Source organism: Anabrus simplex, chromosome 10 (genome assembly GCF_040414725.1).
Source record: "Anabrus simplex isolate iqAnaSimp1 chromosome 10, ASM4041472v1, whole genome shotgun sequence".
NCBI lineage: Eukaryota > Metazoa > Arthropoda > Insecta > Orthoptera > Tettigoniidae > Anabrus > Anabrus simplex.
The window spans coordinates 11,238,636-11,256,526 of record NC_090274.1 but is presented as its reverse complement, the minus strand read 5'-3'; the positions used below and the strand labels follow the sequence as shown (position 1 = coordinate 11,256,526).

General features: G+C 38.8%; 1 protein-coding gene across 4 annotated transcripts in view; it reads left to right on the top strand.

The window, feature by feature from the left end:
- The window catches only part of Rab32 (RAS oncogene family member Rab32), a 333,760-nt gene extending 322,887 nt beyond the window's left edge, over window positions 1–10,873 (top strand). For all 4 annotated transcript variants that reach the window (XM_067154722.2, XM_067154718.2, XM_067154720.2 and 1 more), the window contains exons 2-5: window positions 908–1,115; window positions 4,242–4,423; window positions 6,153–6,296; window positions 8,288–10,873. In XM_067154722.2, the coding sequence (XP_067010823.2) occupies window positions 908–1,115; window positions 4,242–4,423; window positions 6,153–6,296; window positions 8,288–8,404 (651 nt within the window). In that variant the 3' untranslated portion in view covers window positions 8,405–10,873. The remainder of the gene's footprint in view (window positions 1–907; window positions 1,116–4,241; window positions 4,424–6,152; window positions 6,297–8,287) is intronic.
- The last annotated feature ends 7,018 nt before the right edge of the window (window positions 10,874–17,891 follow it).

Sequence of the window (17,891 nt, the reverse complement as noted above, 5' to 3'; positions counted from 1 at the left end):
AATGCAACCATTCTCTTCTTTCATTGGATGTTCCTTTCAGTTTCATATAATTGTTACAACCTAACCTCTTCTTGTCAATCAAATACTTCATCCCAGGTCTTCCTCTCCCTTTCTTTCCCATCACTTTCCCTTCAAGTATGTTAGTGATAAAAGTGTTGTCTGATGACATGTCCAATAAATTTTATTTTCCTGTTTTCCATTTCCTTTAAGAATCTTCTCTCTTCTTTAACTTCCCTTAAGACTTCCAGGTTGGTTTTTCTTTCCGTCCAGCTCGTTCTGGTCATTTTCCGCCATATCCACATCTGAGGATGTTCTTGTAGAACGAAACATGTTTGTATAATAGTATTTTGTTACAGGTATGTTTATAGGGTTATAATTTATATCGAAATTGCTTTTGACAGACTGGATAGTTTACCTTTAAGTCGACACAAAAGTACGGCTTCATTCTTAACAAAATAAAAATGGATGTCTGAAAGAAGTATTATTTCACTGTATGTTGCAAACGACCAGGTTTTTGAATTTTTCAATATTATATTCCTTCAGTAAATACGTACGTAAAACCAAAATGTGGATGAATTTGGATCGTATAGCAATTGAGGCTTTGACGGCTGGCGCTGCAAATTGTCGGTGCTTTCCGGGCGTGGTGCAGGAGCATGAGATGTTCCCGACGTTTCAGTGAAGATTGCGTTCGGCATTGTCAAGAGTTCCGACTGACTTCGATAGCAGCGAAGCTCACAGTGGATCTACGTCCTTTTTTCTAGTTTTAGGTCCTTTTTTACGGATATTTTAAAGTCTCTTTATAGGTGTTAAACTTCCAAGCCGCAGTTATAATACTTCAGATTCTAATTGAGAAAAGAGAACTTTATATTACCATAATTGTTAATGCGGGAATGTTTTGTTGTTGCAGGCGCAGCAGGTCGGTGAGAAGCGAGAGCACTTGTACAAGATCCTGGTGATCGGTGAGCTAGGCACGGGCAAGACGTCCATCATCAAGCGATATGTCCACCAGTTCTTCTCGCAGCACTACAGAGCCACGATCGGCGTCGACTTCGCGCTCAAGGTACTCAACTGGGACACCAATACCATCATCAGGCTGCAGCTGTGGGACATCGCAGGTGAGTCGCACGCAAATAATCAATTTGAGTTTCATTTATTGAAGGACTTATGATAATTTTATCTTTCCAGAGAGAAATTTGACACCATTTATTTATCGATTTATTATTAATTTTTTTCGAATTGGTGTAATTTGTGGTAGAAAATCCGTGTCAAATTTATCTACAACCATTAATGGTTGTAACGTCGCATACATGTATAGGATTTCCAGCGATGGAGGGATTGGAAAGGGCTAGGACTGCAAAGGTGGCGGTGAATCAGAACGTCCAAATTGATGCGCAGATAGCTTGAATGCCGTCAAATTGAAACGACTGCACATGGTAGCTGAAGCCAAACTATTGTTAGATTTCCGCCACCAGACAAACGGCTGCTCCCTTCTCCCTTCTCACTCCTATCCCATCGTGCCATAAAGCAACTTGTAAAAAAAAGCGCCATCTATATACCCCGTATAATAATTTCATGATTTGTCTCCTTTCTTGATATTTTCGGCCTCTCCTCATTTCACTGGTTTTTTTCTTCCATCCGTCCAGACAGTTGCATGCTTTCCATCTCTTACCTTAAAAAGGCTGAACTTTTAACCGTATTGCGAAATGTGAGCCTGTTTAGAATTTCTGCTTCTGTAATCGTCATTTCTGCTAAACCCTTTTTCACTTCTATGAACAAACTTATTCCTCACTTGAGATTTGTCAAAATGGTCAAATATTTTTTGTTTGTATTTTTGGGTTTATTCCAAGTCCATAAAAAGAAATTACTCTTTACTCGAGGGGATGTGTTATTATTTTATTTCTATTTGTTTTTTTACAAGCGAATGCACCACTTAAGATCACGCTATAACTTAATGCCTTTCTCTTCATGCGTTCGCTGTTCTGCTTCAGTTCATCTACGGTCTTTTTAGTTCCTCTTCCGGCTTGAACCCTGTTTCAATTTTTTCACTGTGTTCCTAAATGAATTCCTTTCTAACAGTCGGAGCTCCGAGATGTTTAACCTTTCCGCATCTTTCTTCGTTTCCTTAATCCAAGCTGTAGTGGTCTTCCTTCTGCAGAAGTAATCATATACCTGTTTGGTAAGTTTGTTTGCGCTCATTCTGTACAGATGTCAAAGAAACGCCAGTCTCCTTTTCTTCGTGGTCTGAGATCCTTTATATCTTCTGGTAAACTTCTGTTGGTCCGAAGTTTCCATCCGCTTTCACATTGGACAGCTACCATAATTTTTCTAAGTACTCTTCTTCCTAAGGTTTTAGCTTCTCCAGCTCATAGTTCATGGATATACATTCTGTTTTGACCACGGTGTTGTATTTTTTCACTTTGGCATTTCAGTATAAGCACTTTTTATTGTGGATGGTTTTTGTTTATTATTATTATTATTATTATTATTATTATTATTATTATTATTATTATTATTATTACATCGATACAGCCAACTAGACTTGGGTTACACGAACTACCTACCTCTTTCTCTTAGCCTTACACCTTTTTACATTGTAACCGAAGATTTTTAAACCTCCTGCTCCCTTTGACATTCTTCATCCGAGATGTTCCATGGTTTAGCAGGTTCTTTCTCTGGATCATCGCTCAACCCCGTAACTTTCTCCCTAAAGACGGTCCTCTCCATTATGTCCTCTGGCCTTCTATCATTTATCTGCATGTCTTTGTACACCTCCAACAGCAAGCGGGGATGAGATTTCAATTTTTGCTGGAAAGTGAGCAATTTGTGCGATAATCTCTCCCGGTTCGTTCTCTTCAGGTGACCATACACGGTTAACCTCCCTTTCTTCATAACAGTGGTGATCTTTTGAAATCTTTCGTAATCTTCCTTGTTTGACCTCAGCTGCAAGACACTTTCTTAGGACCCAAAATCTGAGGAACTTTGTCGATTGGGAAAGAGGGAACTATCTTCCACTTTTGCTAGTGTTCCTGCAGCGTAAAGGCATGCCACACAGTAGTTCCTCGGTTTAGCCTGGTAGGAAACGGATTTGGATCTGTATCATTGCTCATTTTAAATTTCAGTTCAATCTTCCTTGCTCTCTCCCTCAGTGCTTCCTTGCCATTATCATTCGGGGTAATTCCCGACAATGCAGCTTATTATTATTATTATTATTAATGCAGGATAATTCGTTGCTGATTAGCTCGTGTCTCAGATGTGTAAAGATAGACTTCCACTGTTCGATTACGTATGAATCAACTCAATATTTTGTTTACTGTAGTAATTAAAACCTGTCCTATGAATTTTTTTTTTCCGATAGGATGAACATTAAACCCGGATTGTTTGGCAGTAACAGGTTAAATACAAATTTACTGAAGCGAGTAACAAGCATATTAGTCTGCTCAACGGTTATAGGAGTACAGCCTTTCAGAACCTCTAGAATGTACAGCATGTTACTCTTGCTACGTTAGAGAAGGGCAGCTGAACAAATTAGTTGGCAGTCTAACCTATTACTGCCTAAAATTTCCGAGCCTAGTAATCATCCTGGTATCAACCCCAAGATTGGTTTACAGAAGCAAAGGCAGCCACATCATTGGACCACGTTTCCCAACCCAGTTGATTTATCCTTGCCACCACGTCCTTAATTCTCTTAATGTGAGCGATTCTTCTGTCCTCTGATCGGGGAAGTCGTTTCACTGGTTTGACGTCATCTTCAAGTACCCTCCAACCCTGGATTTTTTGTTTAAAGATGTGCCTGTCTAGGACATCTTATTCTAAGAGCTGTATAGATCTCGATCTGATTCGTTGATTCTATTCAAAATATGCTTCGAGTCAATATTAATCCTATCTTTGAACGTTCTTTATTTTCAGTCATTAACCTCTTATTTTGATGACTTGTGTAGTGACATCCGTTGCGAAACTGCAAAATATGCTTATCCGTACTCATAGGTAAACAAAAATGATTCTATTTGATGTATAGTTAACAGTACTCATTTTTAATAGTTTCACAATCGTTTCATAAGTACAGTACTTGTGTTTGAAAATTGTGATTTAAGAAATGAAACGGCCAATTGTAATTTGTGAATTGATTATTAATGAAACAGAAATTAACTTGTAAATGGCAAGTTGTGTGGTTTGTGAACCAAGGCCCAGGGCCTTCAAAACAGTTTGGTGTCCCGCTCTGCTTACGGCCGTGCCTGTTTCAGGTCAAGAGCGGTTCGGAAACATGACCCGCGTGTACTACAAGGAGGCCGTGGGAGCGTTCATCGTGTTCGACGTCACGAGAGCGGCCACCTTCGACGCTGTAGTCAAGTGGAAGCAGGACCTGGACGCCAAGGTCCAGCTGCCAGATGGCTCGCCTATCCCCTGTATACTGCTGGCTAACAAGGTAAGTGATCAGTTGAAACCACTCTCATAAAATTAACTGTTATACTTCCTAAACTCCCGCATTCAAAGTAACGCCTGAGATAATGTCGAGGATAGTACGTGCCCTCCAGAGGAGCCCATGGGTGTCTGCCAGGGTAGGAGCCATTTCATTATAACTTCACGTAATACGATGTAGGGTGGCCTTTTCCCCGCAGAACCGGGGCCGCTCGGCGGTACCACAAACGGAACGATAGGGCCTAAATCTGGAATTTCATGGTCAAGGGCCTGCTAGGCGAGCTGCGTTCAGTTGTCTTTACTCACGTGTTCTCCCTGTGGGTGAGGAACGCAGACGAAGAATACACCCGCGGTATCCCCTGCCTGTCGTAAGAGGCGACTAAAAGGGGCAACCAAGGGATGATTATTTTTAAACCATGAGACTACTTGTGATTAGTACCACTATGTGAAGAAAACTATGTTTCTGCGTTACCTGAGAGTAATTCCAGTATGTGAAGAACACCGTGGGACCGAGCTCGATAACTGCAGTCGCTTAAGTGCGGCCAGTATCCAGTATTCGGGAGATAGTAGGTTCGAACCCCACTGTCGGCAGCCCTGAAAATGGTTTTCCGTGGTTTCCCATTTTCACACCAGGAAAATGCTGGGGCTGTATCTTAAGGCCACGACCGCTTCCTTCCCACTCCTAGCCCTTCCCTGTCCCATCGTCGCCATAAGACATATCTATGTCGGTGCGACGTAAAGCAACTAGCAGAGAGAACACCGTGGGATTTGTTACCTGTGGCTGTTACCATGTAATACACCATAGGTCTACAATACCTATGATTAGTACCACTATGTGAGCAACACCACGAATATACGTGGCCCGTGATTAGTCCTGCTGTGTGAGGAACACCATGGGTCTGCGTTGCTCGTGAGTAGTGCCCTTGTGTGAATCACCATGGGTCTACATAATCTGTCATTAGTACTACTATAAGACGAACACCATGGTTCTACTTTACCAGTGATCAGTACCATTGAGGGGCAAGTGACCTAGCTGTTAGGCCCCTTAAAACAGCAGTCATCGTCTTGACTCCCGTGTGGTCTCGGCTGGACCGCGCTGACTCGAGCGGAGAAATTCGAAGGAGATGCATTAGGGGTGCACAGTATTCTTTCCTTCATTGCAAACAAAATGAGCTCTTCTAGGTGAGAACTGCCCTCCACCAATATAATTAAGGCACCATAAATTGTTCATTTACATGTAATAAACACATTATTGACATATACAAAGAAAATAGGTTTGTAGGATAAATACTACACACATTAACCAAATATTAAACGAAGCATCAAATTCTGACATGTTGAAGATACATCAAGTGCGTGAACACTTGTCTACACCCTGGGCATCCTGGTTTCGCTTCCTCTAACAGTTCAACTCCCTTCCCTCCTGCCCAGAGGGCGGTGGTGGTGTAGTAGTAGTAACTTTCATTTCAATAATCGGTCTTAAAAATACTGCACACACACTGCCCCCCCCCCCCCACGAATCTTAATGAAATTCTATACATGCCCCTGAGTAATGTTATGCGATGTAAAAGTCTAAATGAAGTGTGATTGAAATAGTTACATAACAAAACATTTCAAAGTTTAGAAATAACATCCTAATTCATGATATTACAAAAGTTTGGAAAAATAATTTTAAAACTTCACGCTGAACGACTGACGTGTTGACTAATGCATTTCTGTATTTCTGTTTTGTTCAGTGCGACCAGCAGAAGGAAGGAATCGTCAACAATACAACTAAAATGGACGAGTATTGTAAGGAGAGAGGATTCACGGCCTGGTACGAGACATCAGCCAAGGAGAACATTAACATCGAAGATGCTGCGAGGTGTTTAGTCACAAAGGTGAGTGAAAAGCAGCATACTATGCTTCCAACTAATGCCCCCATATGTTGGTTCTATTCTGCTCTCGGCCACTGTCTCACATTTTCCAGGGTCAGAACAAATTTGGTTCCTATAATTTGTATGAGAATTTAACTGAGCAATTTGTTAACTCCATTATTTCTATTTAATTTGTGTTAATTCTACATATTTGTGGAAGAAATCAATTTTACTTCACCAAAGATCTCTCATATTTTTCTTAAGTGCTTGGAAATATTTCTTTTGATAATTAAAAATTTCTCCTTATGGAGATCAAAGTGTATGGGGGGAAATAATGTTCGTTTCTACAAGTTACTCCACCACTGTTCATCATGTTTCTGTTCAGTCCTTGAGCTTTTTCATTCCATCCTTCCTCAGCCTCTTTCCTTTTATTTTGAAGTCCGAAACTTGTTTTCACATTCTTTAGTCATTGTACCTTTTTGATATGTCCAAACAGTATGTTACCGCACAAATCTTTTCACTCTTTACTCATGGCCTCCTCTGCTTGCCGACTGACGACCCTCTCAGGGTGCGATGAAAGCAGACACCGCTGCTGCTCTGACTGTAAACCATGAAGTAGTTGTTCTCGTGTGTTTCTGTAACTCTCCCCTGCAGTCGCATTTCATGTGTTTAGGGTATTATTTCAAATCTGAATAGAATACACAGCACAAGAGATGCTAACATATTACTTGCGACGATAGTGTTACTAAATCCTTGTTAAAGTTGAATCTTGAGGTTAAAAATGACCAAGAACTGTCTTCTTGTTCCTATTCCATTTTGCTGAAATGTCGAACATAGACTTCATCAATCCAAACATGATGGTGGAAGAATAATGTTGATATCTCCATCAGTTTAGGGAACATACATTCAAAAAAATAATCATAGTAGTCTGACGTGGACAGGACGTCACACATGCCGGGATGTAGACTCGTCGCTTGTCCAGTCACGATAACAAGTGAACGTTACATTTCATTCAACTGATTCCGTGACTTAAGAATATATTTTGTTTCATTCGATACTTGCATTTCATTTCACTACACTTGGGACTTGAACGTTGTCGGACCTAAAACTTAAGGGCGTGATGTATACACATCACTGTTTCCCGTGTTTTCATATCTTCTCGTCTCTGTAAAAGATGCGGCCAACAATTGCTCTCTTCTCTCCCAGGAGCACTACCAGGTCTGGCCAGCGCCTCCACTGTGATATTCTGTGAAGTATGGGGAAAGATGCATGCATGCTGACTTGTAAGAAGCAGGGGTGAGCGGAAAGTGTTTGTGGTGAAATCAGGCTTATGAACCAAATCCCCATTCACTGACTTTGTCATCAAACGCTATATGATGGCAAAAATGTGTATTTTATAACAACACCTTGCAAGCAGGCAGATGTGCAGTCTCCAGTCTCTCCTTTGAGCAAAACCGTGACGGTGAGTTCAGATGGGACATGTTACTTTATTCACGTTTGGATTGTACACTGTGTTCTGTGTTTACAGAAAAGGGTCTGCGATGCAGTTAACCACGCGGAATTGCATACGTAAAGTCCGTTAAACCTGTATGTTGCCAGGACTTAGTGATTTATAATAGAAAAGAAATGGAAAGAAAATCTTTAACAGCTTGTCTGTGCTCTCCAGGAAGTATTTTTCAAGACGTGAACATTTCGGTACTGTACCAAGTGTCCTGCCAACGGGTGTTGCACTGCAGATCGATCACGTCAAGCTGGAAGTAATTGGGGAACATTTTCAGCCAGAAGTGAGAAAGATTTGATAGTCAGTCTTGAGCCCTTCAACTTCTTGGAACCCATTTGTAGATTGGCTGACAATGCAACTGTGTTGCTGTCATGTGAACGGACTGTTAATCTTCCCCTCCTCTCCCTTCAACATTCCTCTTTGAGGCAGGAGCACTGTTCAGCCAGACCTGCTCTTGTGATATCAAGACTAGATATTGTCTGTGTTACTTATCTCTGTTCTCGTCTCCTTGCAGATTCTCCAGAACGACAAACTTATCCACAACAATGATGCAGCCAAGGATGCAGAGAAATTTGCTCTCGATGGCAAGGCACAGAAAGAGCAGAAGAACGGCAAGTCCTGCGCTTGCTGACAATGTCCCTAAATGTGTCGACCAAAGAACGAGATGAACAAAAAGTTGTATAATAAAACAGAACCACAAGATTTATATGGACCATGTTCGATTGCCATGGAATAAATGATCGACTTTGCACGACGATGGTTAAAATATAAGAAAAATCACAATTGATAATACGGAACACAAGTTTGCTTTTAAAAGATCTTTCTTTTCAGACATTGTTTATTGAATGTTAATTCTGCTTTGTAGCAGTGCTGTTATCTTTTTACGTTGTACTTAAAGCTTTGCTAATCGCAGTTAGTTTGGCGTCGTCAATCTGAGTTGTATTAGCGAATTCTATCCCTGATTGGTGAACCCCAAGAGGATGCCTTAAGCTTCGTGTAGCTCGGGAGAGGTCAAGAGGCAATGATCGCTTGTACATAGGCTGTCTTGCTTCTTCCATCTCCTAACTTCTGGTTTGGACCAGAGAAGCGGAAGTCATCTGTACGATATACAAGAATCGAAAGAAGGAAATGGAGTCTCTAATGTGTCTTCGAACATAAAGTAATGCTGTAAAAATGTGACTGTTAGACGTTAAAAATTCTCCCGCATTACGTCGGTAAGAAATGTTAGGAATAATTGTATTAGCAGTATTTAGTCAAAAATGGCCTAATGATGGTTAAGAATTCTGTTCTCGTGGACAAAGGAGGTAAATTGTTTTTACCTCTGACGTTGGAAGGTGATGGTGTGTGTTAGGAGTATGGTTAGCGTACTATTTTATGTTACTATCCATATTTATCATCTCTGTGAATATATGTAAGATATTAATAGCATGAATGGAGTCGGTCTGTAAAAGCATGTTACAGATCTCAAGTGTGTGATGTATGTTTTTTAAACTTTTAATATTCATACATTAGATATTTTAAATATGCTGTTTTTAGCATTGTCTGTTTTAAAGTTACGTTGTTAAATTTGTTAACCAAAACTAATCTTGTTACTATGACTTTGTTTAAAGCAATTTTTCCCATAATATCCATGGAGGGGAGCAGATACAAATATGTAATATTCATGTATATTTTTTTCTTTTATATTAGGTCCTCTCTACAAAGATGGTATATTTTCTTACCCCGAGAAACTTGTCGTTTTTGTATGCAAAGCTCTAACTAGAGAAGAAAGTATGGGGTGTAATTTTAACTAACATTTTATTGATCTTTGTATGTGTAAAATACTTACTTTACATTTGGTGAAATTCACTTCTCACTTATTTTAGTTTCTAACTGTATACCTCATTTGGTGATGTGTAATACTGTAAGTAAGGTAGATGGAAGCAGGGAAAAGGCCCGTCAGTAACAATGAGTATCATTATTACACTTTCACATTTTTGTCGAATTTCGCCAAGTGTGAAGTTACTTTTGAATGTGAAGTTCGAGAAAACCAAATTAAGGGAAGTAGACCATTTAAAGCACGAACAAAATCAATGTGAAATATTGCAAGAAAATACTGTAGGAAATGAAAGAATGTTTAAGTTACTGTATTGAAAAAGGAAAAAGTAGAATACTTCTGAATTTCAGTATTTAGTTTGCTTTGAAATACTGTAGGATGGGTATACATTTGTTCTATCTGTGCTGGCGGGCTTAGTGGCTCAGACGGTAGAAAGCTGGTTTTTTGAACCCAGGGTTCGAAACCGGTTCAGTCCTGTGGGGCAACATTTCCGGCACATCGGAGTCTCTGAAAACAGTTGAAGTAGATAGTGGGGCATAGGACCAGCATAATTGCTCCCCTTCCTTTGCAAAGTTGTATTGTGATGGTAAGGATTTCATCTCCTCCAGAGAATTGTTCTCTAACAACAAACTTGTCCCCACCGATTTGATAATTTTTAATGTACAGTACAGTACCTAGACATCATGGTGAGAACTTGCACCTATTCAGATTGAAAGGGGTCATCTCCACTCAGTTGCAACAAATTATTTTGAGTCCTTTTTGTTTTCAGTTTTTGGGTAAAGATGAAAGATTTTGTGAATGCTTTCAGTCTCAATCCTTCAAACACAAAACTGAGAACGGCTATTCTAGTTATAACATTGAAACAATCAAAGTTTAACTATAAAGTAGTCATGGCGACATCAGATTTCCCACGGAGGAGGTCAACCAGTATTTTAGAACATATCCTCCCCGATCTTTTAATGTGCTCATAATGCAAATATCATTTAAAATGAGCCCACAAAAACACTACAGAGGCAATCAGTGTATAGTGAGAATGAATGTCATTTGCTCATCTTGTAAAGTGCTCTCGAAATATTCAAATTCCATTTTTTTGAGCTTTGTTAGATGTTGTGCCTTGCGATTAGAACTGGGAACATGCTAGCAAGGTATTCTTATTCTTCCATACAATGTATTTGAGGACTTAAATTATGATCATTGGAACTACAAACTTAATTTGTCCATTTGGTGTTTGGGCTCATTGTAGTTGTGCTGTGAATGAAATAGAACTTTGTACTTAGCACATCATCTGTGCTTTCTTTTGTCTCATGTGCTAATTCCTAATATCCATACTTGTATGTTGAAGGTTAATTTTAATTGTTACACCTTTCACACTGCAACAAAGAACATACCTCGTGCAATATTTGCAGCAGATAATGTGATTTATCATTTACGAAACTAAAACTTTCAGTGTAAATTCTGTAATGCAATTTCATTAAAATTCTATCAGTATAGAAATACTGTAATCTGGAATTATAAGTGAATTTCTTTGTGCAGAGGAATCTTTACAAAAATATTTGAAAAACAATCTTCAAAAGTAAGAAGTTTTGCAAATAATTTTAACAAATTCTTTTCATGAGCATACAACCAATCGTAGTGGAGCTCAAGATGCATGTTTAAACTAATGCAGAGGTGTGTGTAGCCAGGGAAAATAAAATGGACGGAATGTTTCAAATTGCAAAATGATAAATACTGCCATATAATTAATTGTACAGCATATCTCTGCTTATAAAATTCACATTATCTTGTGAAATATTGCTAATTATAGCTTGATGACAATTTTGCATATTCAAAACATTTTCTTACCTATGCACAGATTATACTCTACCCTGATACACAATGAACTTATCCCAGACGGGCCAACATGTATTTTCCTATTGCACTAAAGCTATTAAGTTTACAATTTTGTACTTTACTCTTAGCTACACCTCTGTATTAATGTAAATTATAGTAGGGTGTGAAGAGTTTCAAGAGCAGTTACAAATGGAAAGCTTTGATTTCCAAGAATGAATCTTGATGTAGCAGAGTTAAAATACAGTTGGATGATAAATCATTAGAACTGAAATTTTTAGCAGAGATAAACTGAAATGGTTTATTTTGATAAAAAATATTTGAAATCTAACATGTTATCATTAAAGTTGCAAATTCAAGAGAGAAAAACCTCATAAACAAGTTTTTTAAAAATCGTGTTCTGATAGTTAATGTCTGAGAAATGTTCTCAACATTAACTGAAAATGCAGTGGAGACTTTTATCTGGACTGCAAGTCTGGACTTAAATCGCTTCTTGCTTTTATAAATACAAGTATGTAGTAATATTCGCTGTACAGAACAAAACGTGGTGGACTTTCTACCATTGCTAAGTGACTGGATCATGCCCGGTTGATAAAGGGTGGTGGCATGGAGATCATAAAAAAGAGATAAGATTCACGAATGACGGCTACACTGTAAAGAACGGAGTTGAATTTTGAGGTGATTATTTATTAAACTCTACAAAACTGTGTTTTACAGCAAGAGCATTTCATTCATGAACCAGTCATGCTATTGGTGAGTGCAACAGTTGTCATACGTATGCAGATTTGAGTGGCGTGATTCTATCATACAACAGTATCATGAACTACTTGTTAATTCATTGGAGGATGTAACTGACCATTTATATTGGTATTAATTCATCAGTCGGTCACTACTCGTTTCCGATTAAAATACATTTTTCTCCTGCAATTCTTCTTAGTGTGTTGGCTCTGTGGAGATGTCGCTGGTGACTGATCAAGCCAATCTTTGCATGAAACATGCGGCCCCACAGATCACATCTAAAGGTGGGTGGAGGACGCACCTGGATCTGACGTAGTTTTCGCTTTTCATGGGTTGCAATTTCTTGTCTACGACATGCCTGCTCAAACAGTGAGACACCTTGTGCAGTAGCTTTGCTCCAGAGAACAGTGTTTTGTGCAGTTGTTGCCCAGGTGTTAGCATTTATATTGGTGCTGTTCATAGTCTTCTTAATCTGGTCTTCATCACGTTTCAAAGGAGCACCTTGAGGCCATTTGTCATGACGAATCTCACCGTAGGGAAGTTGTTTAAGCAGTCTATCATTCATTCACTGGATGTGACCAACCTTTTAGCAGACGAGTGATGATATAGGCTTCTATGCTGTTCATATGCGCCTTGTCGAGAACTGCCACATTGCTTATGTAGTCATCCCATGTGATGTTCATGATGTTACAAAGATGCTGAAATTCCTCACCTTCATTTCACACATATTCTTATAATCTTTCTTCTTATTAGTCTTGAGTAATCAGTCCATAGATTGGTTTCATGTAGCCCCCCCCCCCATGCCACCCTATCCTGTTTCTTTTCATAACTACCTCATCCTACACCTGTTCTAATCTGCTTATCATATTCATACCTTGGTCTACCCCTACCGTTCTTACTGCCTACACTTCCCTCACAAAACTAACTGAACATGTCCTGGGTGTCTTAAGATGTGTTCTATCATTCTCTCTCTTCATGTCAAATTTAGCCAAATTGATCTCCTCTCACCAATTCTTCAGTATCTATCCATCTCACCTTCAGCATTCTTCTTAACATCGCATTTCAAAAGCCTCTATTCTTTCTGAGCTGGCTATCATCAATTTTTCATTTCCATACAATGCCATGCTTCAGAAAAGTCTTCAAAAATTCTTTCTAATTCCTATATCCATGTTTGAAGTGAGCAAATTTTTCTTAAGGCCTTCCTTGCTTGTGCTAGTCTGCATTCTACTTCTTTCTTACTTCTGCCAACGTGAATTATTCTGCTACCCAAGTAACAATATTAATTTACTTTCTTGAAAACTTCAGTTCCTAATCAAATATTTCTCCAGATCTGAGTTTTGATTTCTCTTACCACATTTTCTAAATAAATATTGAAAAGAAACTACGGTAAACCACTCACTGTAGTTCACAGTGCACAATATCAATTTCCTGACAGATATTTTGTTTGTTTTCTTCTGCTGTCTGTTTGGTTTCTTAGGCCGAACACTTCCCATAGCTTGAAATTTATGATAGAGAGCATGCATGGTTTATTCCATCTGAAAATTTTACAATCGGGAATGCTTCTTGAAATGAGTGTTTGACTTGACAAGCCGACAAGTGTATCATAAGTAAACTCGTTCTGCAGTAGTGAATACATACTAAGCTATAATACACAAGACAGAATGCCACACAACAAACATGCCTCGTTTACAAGGCCAGGACAGATGTCTGCACACTTCCCAGCATTGAACTAGGACTCTACTGTTGCGTTCACCGGCAAGAAAAATATGGTGCATCTAGTTCATAGTTAGATTGCTCTTGGTATAAAATACAGGAAAGTCTGATCATTATTTTTCCAAAATTCAGAATTTTTTCTTTAGGATTTTCTTGACAAAGGTGGAAATTAAGGTGATTGAAATTGTTTTGTAGTAAAGATAAGTTTCCACCACACATGAAATTATTATGTACAAAATAAGGATTTGAGAATCACTTGCCTTTTCTTGCATAAAGCTTACTGGGATACTATTTGATAGGCTACTGAAAGATGCAGTTTGGATGTTACTCGGTTGGGACTGACTAAATAAAATGTTTGAGTTTGTTTTGAAGGGATTAGGCATTCCTGTACTTGATCACCAAACCAAAACTCTGCTAAAACATATTTTCATCCACGGGCTAATAGGGGAGCTGCACATTCCAGCTCTCACACAAATGTGTGGAAATTATAGCGATCACCCCAAACAAAACCTCTGCGGCAATGTGCTGCTCACTTTGAATTATAAGCTTAATCTATTGTGAATGGTTGAGCAGTGACTTGGTGTTTATTGCAGATGTGTTTAGGTGCTGTCTTTGAATGGATGTGTTGGGAATATACTTACGTTCATTTGAAATTTACAAATAATACTGGAGGGCAAAGCAGAAATTTAGTCCAGAAAGCGGTCTTGTGGCTTTGACCATTATAATGTGGGTGCAAGGGTACCCATACCTGAGGGCTAGGGGAGAGGGGGGTGCCCCCACCCCTAGCTCTCAGGGAAAGGCAAAAATCTAATGTAGTCAGGTGTTTTTCTTTCAAGAAAATGATTTTCCACCAACAGGCAGAGGATACCGTGGGTGTTATTCTACCACGAAATAAGTCACCATTTATCTTCCAAAATGTTAAAAATACTACATACCCCCAGGTCTAGGCCCCCTCCCTACAAACTGTCATAGGGGCCCCCCATGTCTGGGTGTACGTCAGTTGAGCTCAGAACTGGCAACTGTCTGCTGAGAATGTTAACTTAAGTTGGCAATATGTTTTTTCTATTTTTGTTGTATATTTATGTTGTAAATTTTTACTGTACATTCATAGAACTAATTCATAGTATCCTGCCTCTTGCCAAATAAATCACAGAATACCTGTGCAAATACATTCCATAAAGGGGTGCAAATTTCTGAAGACGTAAATTGCAAATTTTGAACAGATTTTGAAATGGCCACACAGAAAGTCATGAACAACATGGGGACCTCATTGTCAATTCTAGGGTGGATTTTATTTAACTCAGGTGTAGCAGTTGCTGGGTCTTCACTTTGAATATAAAAAGTCCACACTGAAGTTGGAAAGTGGGCGATTGGTTTGATATCCTTCGATCTTGGAGATGAATTTTGCAGCCAAACTGCTCTGTGGAGTTTCCTACATCTCTATAAAATGGAAAGGATAATGCAATGACCATCAGGCTTGACTGTTCGTAATTTTATCTTCAACATAATTGATAAGCTCTGAATTTTTAACTACGGGTATAGCCTACATATTAAATTCTATCAGTAAGAAAGTACAGTTCAATATGAGCCATTAGGGACCACAAAGTGAAAACTTCAGCTCGGTGAATTTGAGTTTTTTGACTTTGATGTTCCGTTAGAATTCTTTCACTCTGTCTCTTACGATGATGTTTCTTCTTTGCTTCACTCATTTGTTCGACAAAGATTGTAACAATGACAGTTCTATCACGAGCACAGCAGTTACATTCAAACATCTGTGCCATGAGGCTGTAATGGAACTGTACATTAACTCCTTTTGAGGTAAAACATTTTAAACTTTGTTACTGGATGAAGACATCGCACTGAATGTTATGTTACTTCCATTAAATAGTTTTGTACTTCCTGACTCGACACGTGCATTCTCCCGTAGCCCAAATAAACTCCTTGGTGTGCCATCATTCCACACGAGACTGAATATGATGTAATAAATGTGCTAGAGACAGCTGTTAGAGTAGTTTTTGAAGTATTGCTGTTGTAGAAGAGTAGACAAATTAGAAATCCCCATGCATCTGAACAATGTCACTTTTCTTACCTAAAATAATCCAGAATTCTCAATGGAGCAAACAGTTTGTGCAGGGCCTGGGATGGCTCATTAGTATGGCAGGCAAAGTAAATTTTGGCATTGCAAAAACCTGAAACTAATGCTAATTCATCATAAAAACTGTTTCAGCAACAAACATGCTTTTACTTGGATACGTCTTCATGAACGACATAATTTTGTCTGAAATGTCAAATTTTTCAAATTTTATTGGAACATCTGTTTTGAGGAGCTACAAAAGGGTTTCCTTTGCCTCACGAGGACCTTGAGAGTTTCTCGTATCGGTAGACCAGTGGATGTGCAATGCCTGCCTGTCTGCACTTACCTCATCGCTCCCCGCTCAGCATAACATATCAATTAAAATGAACATAACCATGTATCTTATGACGGTAGATGTTGGATATGTCCTACATCCACACATTTTTGGCTCCGACTCGCGCATTAGTTTGTCTTCCGTATTTTTACCCTTTGCTCCTCAGAGTAAAGAACCCCTTCCTCTCAACTGAAGAATTTCCACATGGTATCTCTGCATGGAATGCATACACCTGAAAATCATTATGAATCATCTAACGACTTCCAGCAAGACTCCACTTTTACATAAACATTTGAAATAAATGGCCTTCTCGGTGCTGTCTCTACATTGACAACTCTACCCCAAACCAACAGCTCATAAACTCGAACAGGTGGAGAGACGCACGGAGCAAAACTCTGAAATTGTTGTACTTGTTGCTATGGCGCGGAGGGGGGAGTGATGAGTCAACAGCAGGCTGGCAGGTAGACTGATCATAGAACTCGCTTTATTTAATCCCAAAATATAGTGGTCTGCGCAAAGGAAAAACTTGTTCTATTAGCATCTAGTCCCGACCTGAAGGCAGTTGACTGCAGTGCGATGAAGTTCCTTTTATTTTTGTTATTAATTTAAAGAAACTTGTAGAGCAAGACACCCAGTTCACTCGACATACTTTTGACATGAATATATCTTATGGCTGGGGGTCATTCGAAAATTTGTGTAACGTACCGCGATAAAATGTGTGACGTCACGTTAGACGTTACCGCAGGCCTTGGTTGCAGTCCCTTTGACGTACACTTGCAGTTCTCAATATTTCATTTAATCATTAGTTTTTCACAAAGGAAAACTTTCTTTTTTTTTCCCATAAGTTTTAGCAAAGCACGTCTTTGGAAATATTTCAAATCAGTCGCTCAAAATATCTGCTCCATTGTGAATCGAAGGAGAGTTCTATTCTAACAGGAAGATACATGTGCTATTTGTGTGTATAAAAGTCTTCAATTATATTAGATTTTTTTTAAAGCTTTGCAACATCTTTATGTACATAAGTCTTATAGTTTTTATTGAAACATTCCATTTAAACCGAAGAAGAAAATGCCATGCTAATGTATAGACTAACTGTATGTGTGTATAAACTAGAAGTGCCAACACTTTATATATCAGTCAATATTTGTAATTGAGAGCCTGTGTTATCTGTTTATATCTTAAAATTCGGCTATTATTTTCTTATTGGTTGTTTTGCATGATATATAAGAAAAATAAAACGTTTTATTTAAAGCAGAGATAGTCTTTTTAAATATTTAATTTGTGTAACCTTTTTCCCCATGTCCTGTCATTTAAAATATTCTCTTCTAGGAGGCCATGAAATGGTTTGTCTGCAAGTTAGCAAAGCCTTCTGCCTTGTAGGAAGAAATGTCTCGGCATGATTAATTCAGCCAACATAGACTCCACTACTCAGACCGTAACACTAAGAAAATCACTGCAGCCAAAGTAACCGGACTGTTGGTATTGGCTAACACAAAAAAAATTTTTTAATGTGAATCATATGATACATTGTCCCCATTATTTTTGAGATAGTATCATCATTTCCCTTTATCAAGCTGTAGCCAGGTAGGGGCAAATGATTCCTCTCCACTTCCTTT